This window comes from Danio rerio, chromosome 8 (assembly GCF_049306965.1).
Source record: "Danio rerio strain Tuebingen ecotype United States chromosome 8, GRCz12tu, whole genome shotgun sequence".
In the NCBI taxonomy this organism is placed as follows: domain Eukaryota; kingdom Metazoa; phylum Chordata; class Actinopteri; order Cypriniformes; family Danionidae; genus Danio; species Danio rerio.
In genome coordinates this window covers 28416623-28428842 of record NC_133183.1, presented here as the reverse complement: position 1 = coordinate 28428842, position 12220 = coordinate 28416623, and the positions used below count along the sequence as shown (strand labels likewise).

The 12220-nt window shown below is 37.1% G+C and overlaps 1 protein-coding gene across 1 annotated transcript in view; it reads right to left on the bottom strand.

Annotated features, from left to right (window-relative positions):
- sema3bl (sema domain, immunoglobulin domain (Ig), short basic domain, secreted, (semaphorin) 3bl) overlaps positions 1 to 6831 on the bottom strand; it is a 51985-nt gene extending 45154 nt beyond the window's left edge. The window contains exon 1 of the mRNA NM_001122712.1: positions 6506 to 6831. Within this exon, the coding sequence (NP_001116184.1) occupies positions 6506 to 6599 (94 nt within the window). The 5' untranslated portion in view covers positions 6600 to 6831. The remainder of the gene's footprint in view (positions 1 to 6505) is intronic.
- Positions 6832 to 12220: the final 5389 nt, after the last annotated feature.

The window sequence follows — 12220 nt, the reverse complement described above, 5'->3', positions numbered from 1 at the left end:
TCCCCACAAACCCACTTTTTTGAGCTCTTTTTCTCAGCGTTTTCTTTTGTCAAACTCATTCTTTCAGTCCTTCAGTCTTCTCCTGCTCCCTGGCCTCTCTTGATCCCTTTTCTCCCCAAAGCAAGAGTCAGAACGTGAGGGTTTAGATAAACCCCTCTGGACAGCAGCCATGAGAGTCACTGCCTTCCCCTCTGTACAAACATGCACACAATGAGACTCCAGCAGCTTGAACAAACACTTGTTATGGCTACACACACTGACCCGCCGACTCGTTTACACATTTAGCAAGAAAGAAGGATTCCTTCTCACACAAAGAATCTGTATGACAGTGGGAGAAATTCGTTCTGTCCACACCATTCCTCCTTTTATTATCCTTCATGCAATCTTTGCTTTCTCTCTTTGTTTCTGCTTTATCACACTGATGTCTTTTTCTGCAGGCATGTTTCCATATATCAGTGTGTGTGTGTGTGTGTATGTGTGTGTGTGTGCATTTCAAAGGCAGCTGTATTTGTGCAGTGTGCTAGGGACCATTACGGCTGCAATTAAGTGTGCATGTGTTCGTGTGACGGCTCCCAAGGCAATCATCAGCTCAGGGGTTAAAAAAATCAAATCATACTTTAAGTGACCAGCAGCTGTTGTGGTTGTTATCAGTGCGTGTGATCACATCCAGGGCTTGTGACCTAATTGCAGCGAGCTGCGAACTGCCCTCGACCCAGAAGGAAGCCGCCACAATGTTGCATTGTTCTGTTACGATACACTGCAAACCCTCGACTGACGCCACAAGGATGGAGGGAATGTGTGTTTTCATTAAAACTCCACCTGCGTCCATTTTGCGAAGTATAAATACCATATTCTTGTCTGCATGTATGCTATACTTGTGTGAATTTGAGCTATAAAGCTTCATTTCCTCAACAGGTCTCGGGTTTGACTACCTATTTTTATAGCTTGACACATCATATTTTTTCTGTACTCCACTCGGACCTGTGCTTTACAGGTTTGATTTACTGTTGCACTAAAAAGTGTAATTTTGTCTAGTGTAAAGTGTAATTAAAATGTCAGTTAATAAAACATTCAGGTATAAATGCCTTATTTAGACAATACGATTTTAGCACATAGGGATTTAGTCATGGTGATTTTTGGGATGATTGGAAAAAAGAATTGGAGTTGATTTACCATATATACTTATATACTGTAACAAACTCTCTTTAAGGCAGGTCATTTCACTCAGCAGCCATCTTTTAACACCTCTCTGGCAGTATGCTCGGGCATTCTGTCTGAATGGTGAAACATCAAATTCACCAAAACTGTTTGCTAAGCTTATTATTACATTATATATTTGAAATCACTAATAAAAGTAAACAACAACTGTCTCATAAGTTTCATTTTTAAACGTTTGAATCAAACAAAATCGGCATATTCTCAGGTTGCCCAAGCTAGTGCGCATTTACACTTGGAAGAAACGAGATCACGACACCAACCTTATTTATGACCGTGTTACACTATCATCCTCTGAATAATGTGTCATCTGATTGCACTGCTCTTCTTAAGTAATTCACTTGTCCTAACATGCAAAATCCACACAGAAATGGCAACTGACCCAGCCGAGGCTCGAACCAGTGACCTTGCTGTGAGGCGACAGCACTACCTACTGTGCCACCACTTCCCCCACGTTCATTTCTTACACATTACAAAACCAAAAGACTTTTTTTCAAGTGCACTTGGTTCATTTAAAAGTAAATATTTCAAGCTTTTTGTGGATATATTTCTTATGTCTGTGAAGTAAGTATTCGCTGAGATTTTAGTACGTTTGTTGATCACCAAACTGTCATAAAAGCACACATTTGGTCTGAGCTTTTCCCCTGGAGAAATGTCAGTCTATATCGATCGCTGATAGGCTCCTGTACTAGTAGGCAGTGCTTCAATCGCCATATTGACCATTACACTTTTCCCCATTCAAAACTATACGAGTGACATGTTTATTCTTTAGTCCTTGACTGTAATCAAGTTTATTTAGAAATAAGACTGTGAGTGTTTGAATCAAGCTGGCAATTTTCAAAAGATTAATCATGTAGCTCTAGCAAGAATAAATCATTTTATCTTGTGTTAAATGGTAACCAATACCACAACTGAGACTATTCACAGGCCCCCAAAAAGACTGGCTTAATTATAGTTATGTGTATTTACACACATTAATAACAAAAATAACCTCTTACAATGAGAAAAAAGTGTAAACAATCATTTTAAAGTTGTATTCACAAAATATTGATCAAATACAGTACATAATCTTAACTATAATGCATTTAATTATATTGTAAATGTTCAATTATATAGTATACGACCAAATGACCAGAGTGGTCTGAATGCACCTGAAATCAGTCATCAGTAAGCCCATAGGGAATCTGTTAATTTTTTTAATTAAATAAAAGTTAAAAAGCTAATATTTTTTATTTCATATATTAAGTTTTTAGTAATTATACTCCTAAAATGACTGCACATAAATTTGCAGATTTTTACAAAATACTATGCAGAAATAGCAAAAAATGTCCACAGATTCTGTCTGGCCCTAGTCATCAGTTACTTATTATACATCAGTTACAACTTATTGCTTTAAACATCCCAGGAGGACTTGAACACCTCATTACAGACCTAAATCCATTGTAACTCATCTTCATCTGGCATATATATACACATTAGTGCCTATAACTGGTCTCAGCATTAAAAGTTTCATTTGAAAGATGTGTATTTATTACTTCAAATATTGTTTACTGTTAATAAACTGTACAAGTGCTGGCACATGAACAAAGTTTCCAAGAAGTCTGTTTGAGGTTTTGCCATGGAATAGGGATACTATAAACTGTTCATGTGGGCTGTTTTTTCAACCTTTCAGATGTTTCAGAAATTACATTTGAAATATTCTTGCATTTAAATGTTTTATATTCTAATGATAAACTGTGCTCGGTGTTAAGTTTTGGGAAAGATTGAAACTTATAAAGACAATTTGAGCTCCTGTGAGTTTCTCTTTCAAAATTAGATATATAATTATATCACAATAGTCTAGAACTATTAGATGGATATGGTAGGTATGGAAGTGAAATAAGGAAGATAAAGTAGTCTTTGTTCTATTTGTTACTCAGAACTTTTAACCCATGCGGAAGATACTTTGTTTTGTACAGTCAGTCATTTTGCACATTAATTGAGCAATCCATAAATAGGATGGAGGAAGCTGAGAGCAAATGAGAAGCAGATTTTTTAAAGATAAATGGCACACTCAGTTTCATAAGCAGCTGTTCAAAACAGTTGTTATTTTGTGGTGTTTTTGCTACATGCTGTTGGTCTCCTGATTCGTCTCTGGTTACAAAATTCAAGATGGCACAACTGCATCTTTGTACTGCGGAATTCTGATACAATTCAGTTTCAGTTGTAGAATCCCTCAAAGCACCTTTAATATTTAGAGCAATTCTTAATCTAGCACTCCAATCTCATGGGAGAGTTTCACAACATCCATCTTACAGACATGAAACTCTGTGGCCTGTTCTCTCAAACAAACGGTTCCAGGGAGCTGGGAATATTTAGGGAGTGAGAAAATGTGAACGAAACACAAGAATCATCAAACATTCTTTTAGTGACAGATTCTTTAGCCAGACCTCACAAACCCTCCACAAACATCTGGGCAACGCTGCAAAAATAAACTCATTAATTCATTCATGTAAACTAAAACAAACACAGATCCGCCCACCTCTGCGTCTCTGTGTATGTTCAACCGTAAAAGAGAAAAGTGTGCCAGTGTGTGTATATGAATGCTTGCGGGTGTGAAAGCAAGTGAGTGAGGGAAACCTTGTGTCTCCTCTTAAATCAGCACACACATTTCACAGACCAGAGGTCAGAAGTGACCCACCAATAGACCCCACAGATCCGCACACACACTTTCTGCCCAGCTGCTGGCATATGCAGGCCATTCCTCATTTCCCATTTAAAGCATAACATGCTCCCTCCAGACCAATCCATACAGCTCTGACAGCTTGATGAGTTTGTGCATGCTTTAGCCTTTTTGGTGGGCAGAATGATCAACAGGCGTTCTAAGAACCGTCAGTTGTGAAAATTTAAACATATGTAGTCCAAGTGGACAAATCTCTAGGCCGATCATTATCAAAGTTAATAGCCCGTCCATGGAGAAGAACACAGGCCGATTACATGCAATCAGAGCTCCACGCAGGGACTGTGCGCGCATTAGATGACCGCAGTAAACTCTGCACAGATGCGCTCCAGTCACGCACTCACACTGCTGGAGGGAAACCGGACACTCGACTCAGTTTCTAATCATTAATGAAAACTACTTAAGAGGCACTGATAAACAATTAAACTAACTACTGCTACACATTCATGTCACCACCTTAACCCTGGGGTAAAACGAATTTAACAAAAATAAAAATTTCCAGTTAATTTATTCACCCTAAGGTTAATAGATGTAGCCGTCTTATTTCTTCTGGAGAAACTAGAAGACCATTTTTAGCACAAACCATCGTTTTTGGACATGTAAAATGCACGTCAACAGATACCAGAACTTTTAGAGTCAAATAAACATTCATTCATTTTTCCTTCGGCTTAGTCCCTTTATTCAGCAGGGGTCACCACAGTGGAATGAACAGTCAACTTATACAGCATATGTTTTACACAGCGCATGCCCTTCCAGCCACAACCCAATACTGGGAAACACCCATACACTCTCACATTCACACACATACATTAGTCAATTTAGTGTATTCAATTCACCTATACCGTGTCTTTGGACTGTGAAGGAAATCAGAGCACCCAAAGGAAACCCACACAAACACGAGGAGAACACGCAAACTCCTCACAGAAATGCCAACTGTCCCAGCCGGGATTCGAACTAGTGACCACTGAGCAACCGTGTCACCCTCTAATAAACATATTCAGGCAAAATAAAATTTGCAGCTATTGACTCCTGGTGTAACATTTAGGACTTAAATTGAGCAAAGCAACTAGATGATAAAACATTTTACACTATTACCTGTAATCTACAGCCTCAGCAAAAGGTCCTGATCACATTCACACATAATGAAGTGTGCGCATGTGAGTTTCACAGGCAAAATCACACCAAAATCACAACCTGAACCTGCTCATTTTAATCTTTCTGATACAGTTCTCAACATCCAGGATATGTAAAAGTAGGAAACATTTTCTTGTAAAAAAAATTGCAGATATTGTTAAACAGTCCAATTATGTTCCTTCATAAGACCTTAATGTATCATGGGTATTTATTTTGCCCTTATGTTTTTTCCTGTGCAGTTTTAGCTAAAATCTTATTTAATGTACTAAAGAACAAGTCGCCTACATTCTGGCTGGCTTGATGGTAAATTAACATAAAATATGGCTGAACTATCCCTTTAAGCAAAAATAATCTTCATTTCTTTGCCTACTCACAAAAGCTACTGCATGATAAAGAAACATTTTTTTTTTCTTTTCATTCACTTGTGTGGGTAAAACGCAAAGTACACCTGCATACGTTTAACATCTGATGTTGTGTTCCTGTGAATAAATAAGCCATATAATGTACGCATTTGGGTTGAAGAGTAGTAGTTTGATAAAAGTCTGACCGCGGGGAGGTGTGCGCGCGCCAGGAGACTTTGAGGATGGGAGATCCCGGAGTATGAACAGCTGAAACCCGGAGTCCTGACGTAGCGTTTTCCCACAGTTTAAAAAAAGATCTGCCACAGCATCTCTCTGGAAGTTCAATGCCATGCAAAGACGGAAACGCCACTGCAATCGTGCTGAATAGGGCTCTCAGGTTTAAATCTGATAAAGTCACCAAGGGACTGCGCACAAGAGTCAATGCGCAAAGCAGGATGCGTGGAAAGCAATTTAAATGCGAAAAGCGACAAAAGAAACGGCTTACTGGAAACAATATTATAAGACTTTTTTTTCCATCTTCCGCCTTGTATTGACAAAATATATTAATACATAAATATAAATATCTAGTGAACATTATTGCATTTTGTTCTACAACTTTGTCATGTTGAGCATGCTGCAACACAATAATTCCGTTAATAAATCACATTGTGACGAAAGAAAAATGGGTTTTGAGCATTGTTGAAATGTTTAAGATTTTTCATAGTTTTCTATATACTGCAACAATGTACAGGTTTTAGATTGGCATTATGCTATCATTCGAAAACTTAATATCACAGACTGCATTAAATAATAGTCATCATGAGTCGTGTGTCCCTGGTTGCAGTAATTGTGTCACGTAACGTTATATTGTGTAAAATAATTCACACACACGATGGCGATGGCAACATTAACCTTCTCACTTAAAGAGTGAAAATAGACAATCATTAACTAGCACACTTAAAGCACTAGACTCTCCTCACAGGAGCCGAACAAAGCTTAAACAGATCATTTACATCTTCATTGAGTCATCTTTGGCTTTGCGTTTGATGAATACTCATTAAAAGTTAAATTATCCAGATCCAAACATTTGGCTTACCTTTGTGTGTCAGGCGAAGACGCGGCACGTTGACTTTAGTACAGGAGCTTAACGGCAGAACCAACGCCACCAAAACCAGAACCGGTAATTCCATGCTGAACAGACCACTTTCAGTTTACCTTTCTTCACGTTATACTTTAGCTTTTATAAAGTCTTCTTTCAGGCTTCCTCATATAAAGGTTTGGACGAACTGCGCACACAAAAGGGCGCTGGACATCCACAGGTCCCTAAATGTGAGCAGGTCTCAGGTAACGTTAAGTTAGCTCTCTGCCCTTGTGCAGTTTTTCCACACAGCTCCAGCTCAAGCGCGCAAGTCTCCCTTTCTCTCTCTCTCCCTCTCTCTGTCTTGTCTGTTGCTCTTTCTCTCATGTAGTTCGTCCGTTAAGTCCCGAGAAACGCGCTCCCGCCCTCTCAGCGCCTCGAGAGCGAAACGGGTCCCCCGGTACTCGCCTTCAGTTCCTCTCTTTTGCGCTTCTTAGTGCCACCAAGGGCACAGTTTGCTAGTTCTCGGAAATCTTTCTATTTTTATCTACTTGCATATGCCTTTATAAGCGTTTAAAGTTGTTAGCGCACAAACAGTAGTCGCGTTCGCGTGAGGATGTAACCATAGCAACAGCAGGCGGCACGCGCGCTTTCCTCTTAGCTTCACGACGAGACAAACCTCAGAAGGATAGACTGCTACTACACCCAAAAATACTGACAGAAGTATCATTTAAAAGCAGAGCATGAAAAGCATCGAATAATTCATACGCTGCCCATGGCTTTTCTCCAAACAACCCATTCAAAGGTATTGCACATCTGCAGATGAAACCGTTGGGAGGAACACAAAACATTGACTTGGAAAATTATGCAGCCCACACTGAAACGAGTTTAGATCCGTCATAAATCAAACTAGCTTAAAACGGCTTAAAGCTACTTAAACACATGAGAACTGTGCCTAAGAAAGATTAATTTTGACCATTAATCACCATTTCCTTATACAAACAATTTTTTAGATATGAAATCACATGTAGGCCTTACACATGAGCTGCATGGTAGCGTGTTTTACAGTTTGAGTCATTATGGCTATTGTGGCTAAAACTAGTATTTATGATGGATCTTTTTTCGTTTAAGCACAATGAAATGAAGAAAAATGCTTAGTAAATTATTTATATTTAAGAACAAGCTAAACACTTCAAATAAGAACAAGCTAAACACTTCAATACATTTAGGAGGACTGTTTATCTTATCTACGTTAAGTACAGAAACTTGTTTCTACCATGTTTAACATAAAAATAGGCATTTTATCTCAATTCTGAGTTAACGACTCTGAGTTCTGAGGAGAACAAAAAGTCTAAACATTGAGGTTTAAACATACAATGATGACCCTTTTTTGCAATTCAGAGATGAGATCCTGTTGATCTAAGTTTATATCTTGTAATTCAGATTTTATTTCTCAAACTTCTGAATTCACAGTTAATGGGCTATATGCACACCAAGTGTTTTTAAGCCACTGAGAAAAATTTCATAAGGTTTCTTTTACAGCATCGATGTTGTAACCTGATTAAAATATAATCAATTAAATAGACTTAGGCATTCATTTAGTTGTTCAAGCGTAAAACGAGATGAAAGACCATTTTAATGCAAACGGGGCAGGAGCAGAAGCAACGGTAAATTCAATTTCCATATTTTAAAGACATGATGCGGAACAATCAAAATTTAATTCAGTAGTTCTTGTCCCATCCAATGTCCACTTTGTATCATGTCTCAGTCAGTTTTAATGAAATCAGATCTTAAAAGGGGTGATTTTGTAATGGTATGACAGTCACCAGAAGTGCTTGAGCTGTCTTATTGAAAAATTTCAAAAGTCTGTGTCCATATAGCCCATTAAAAAGTGCCTTGTTGCAACTACAAAAAGTGGCATGCTGCTATATTGCGTATAGCCTGCCTCAAAGCTATATCACAACATTCAATTATTTTTTTCTTTTTTCTCAAAACCACCAGATATAATGTTGCTATTCAAAATTGCAGGATAAACGATCCTGAGGCAAAAAAAAAGTCAGGAGTGCAGGATGTTAACTCACAGTTGCAGTTAGTTATGTTTCCATTCACCTGTTTTTATGTGCATTTTGGATATGTGCATTAAAAATGGTTGAAGGAAATGGCAAAATGTGCATAAAATTTTAAAAATATGCATAAAAATGTATGCACATAATTGATAAACTTTTTATTCAATAAAAAAAGATGCTTATAAGATACAATAGAAACACTTTTACCAAACAAATTCCAGTATGCACATTAAAAAAGTCATGTGATTTTGTTATGAGAGATCATGTGATTATAAAATTGTGTGTGGATGGACAAACCTGCAAGGCTAAGCACATTGTAAAACATCTGAAATGTTTGGTCATTCTAAAACACTTAACCATTTTGGTATTAGAGATAATATATTATTAATGTCCTCCAGAACTGTCAAGAGCGTCTATGCTCGCCATATCATGCCTTCAAATGCCACCACGCATTCATTGCATGTCAGCATTGTCTTCTGAGGGGCAATTTATTAAATGAAAAAAAGATTCACACAGATTCTCCTACTGTAGTAAATTCCATTTTTACTTTTGATATTTGATGGCAGTTAATCAAGTGATGATTTTGTTCTCTTTGACTCATTGAATGGAAACGCTGCTTTATTTGCACATCTTTTATACAATAATCCAGTTTTGTGCATAAATTTAATTCGCATCTTTGGATGGAAACATAGATATTGTTAAGTCATAATTGAAATTGGAAAATGTAAACAAAGAAGTTGTTGTTTTACGGTGAAAAAAGCTTCCATGAATGTACAATTTTCCCAATGAATGAACAAAAAAAAAAAACTTCCCTGCAGTTACCACAAATTCAATTTGTCTTTGGCCAGTACTCTTGCTTAGTCTACCTATAAATGTTTAGGCTTGACTGTTTGTTTGCCGAATTCTATTCTGATTACTTGGATTCCAGAATATATATCCTAAGGCCACACTCTATCTCTGCCTTGATCTGCTACTTGGCACTATTGTTGCAGCTCCAGGATTTTAATTAACTCAGGGGTTGTATTGGGGAGGTGCTTTCAAAAAGTGTCTTTTGTAAAACATCTTTTTCTGCCGGGGGGGTCCAAGAGGTCCTGATACTCTGGGAGCGTTTAGCGCTGTGGGATCTTTGATCAGGACAATCACACACCAAAAAAGCCGACGTCATCGGTGCATGATGTCAGCATACCACTTCCAGAGCTGTTACTCTCATAGCAACGGGTGATTGGAAATGACCAGGGAAAGGGAGAGAGAGAGAGAGGAAACTGTATTATATAGAGAGAGATCTCGGACACGGTATGACTGTTTGCCAAGTGCAAACTGTCTGGAGTACTAGAACCTGTTTTAACAGACCTTCATTTTATTGTCTAGGACGTTTTTTAGCTAAAGTCTGCAAAGAGTACTCAGTCATTCCATGTCCAAACACAGCAGCTCACGTCTAAATATACAGAAGGATTCAAGCAATGATTTAGACTGACAGCCAGAATGTTGGTGGGCCGGGAGAACAAATTTGAGTTTGAGAGAGTGTTCCTGTCTGTGTGTGTGTGTGTGTGTGTGTGTGTGTGTGTGTGTGTGTGTGTGTGTGTGTGTGTGTGTGTGTGTGTGTGTGTGTGTGTGTGTGTGTGTGTGTTTGTATGTAGTTTAGATCAATGCTTTTATATTACTATCACTTGCGTTTTCTACATAAAGATGTACTAATTATTATTATTACTTATTATTTATATTTAGTCACAAATTAAGATGCACTACCATTCAAAAATATGGATAAAGAACATATACAGTTGAAGTCAGAATTATTAGCCCCCCCCCCCTAATTTCTGTTTAACGGAGAGCAGATTTTTTTTTCAACACATTTCTAAACATATTAGTTTTAATTAATTTCTAATAACTGATTTATTTTATCTTTGCCATAATGACAGTACATAATATTAGACTAGATATTTTTAAAGACACTTCTATACAGCTTAAAGTGACATTTAAAGGCTTAACTAGGTTAATTAGGTTAACTATGCAGGTTAGGGTAAAAATTAGGCAAGTTATTGTATAACAATGTTTTTTTTTTTTTTGTAGACTATCGAAAAAATAAATAGCTTAAAGGAGCTAATAACTTTGACTTAATAACTTAGTTTTTTTTTTAAATGAAAACTGCTATTATTCTTGCCGAAATAAAGCAAATAAGACTTTCTCCAGAAGAAAAAATAATACTAGACATACTGTGAAAATTTCTTTGTTCGGTTAAACATAATTTGGGAAATATTTAAAAAAGAAAAAACAAATTCAAAAGGGGGCTAGTATTTCTGACTTCAACTGTATATAAAGATTAATACTTTTATTCAGCAACATTATTAATATCAATAACCATTATTAAAAATTAAGCACTGCTATAACTGTTCATTTTTCTAATACTGCCTTTTGTATTTGATAAATGTACTATAGACATAGGATATTAAAGTATCAAAAGTTATATTACAAGATCTGAAGCCATTAAAGAGCTCCTCTTTTACCTCTTTTTTAAGATGAGTATTTTGTGTCTCCAGAATATGTCTGTAAAGATACAGCTCAAAACACCCATCAGATTATTTACTACACCTTTCAGAATATTGGATTTTCTGCTCTGAACACAATGTAGCTGCTTTTGTTGCCTGTGCCTTTAATGCTAGTTCTCCACGCCCACCATTCCCATGTGCCTGTCAGTGTGTCTCCGTGTCTGGCTGCGTCAGATAAACAGCACAGTGACAGACATGAAGGAAGCAGATTTCACATAATGTTTGTGAGAAATACTACAGTAAGAACTTTACCAATGATTATTTGATGTATCTGTTGTGGAGTTAATGCAAGCCTTTCTGCAATGGGTCACACATAATGTTGTTACAAAGTTCACGAACAGTGTTTGCACGTCAAATGTGACAGGATACATTTTAATATCCACTGCTGTATGATTATCCGTTATGTTTATGTACAAAATAATCCTGATTTAACGTCAACAAACTGCGATTGAAGCGTCTTCTTTTATAATTGTACTGACATGCGGCTTTGGTGATAAAGTAAAGACGGTAAAATTGCTGTAATTCATTACAAACATGCACTGTTTTAAAAATGTTTTAAACTTGTAAAACTCTTTCTTAATCACATTTGATGATGATTTAAAATCACAGAGAGCTGAACAGATCTTTTAATCTTAGCTGCTTTATGCACATCCTGTCTTGTTGATATAATTATACGTGTTACTATAGAGATGTTAATATGTGGCTGTCAATCAATTTGGTGGGCGGGGCCTCAAAATAGGAGGGATTTTATTAATTTCATTTTCTTGTCGGCTTAGTCCCTTTATTAATCCGGGGTCGCCACAGCGGAATGAACCGCCAACTTATCCAGCAAATTTTTACGCAGCGGATGCCCTTCCAGCCGCAACCCATCCCTGGGAAAGGGAGGGATTTTAATGTCAATTTATTAAAAGAGACTTATTGTCTTTATATCACCCTAAAATAATTCTTGACACTATATCTAAACACAGTTCTGTCCACACAGCTTCCAAAAGATGATTTTCATCATAGATGCCCTTTAAATATTGCCTACTTTACACTAAGCCCATGTGTGTAGTGTTTTAAATAAATTGCTATGTACTCACATTTATTTTAATAATATATTTAACTTCACAAAAGATCATTAT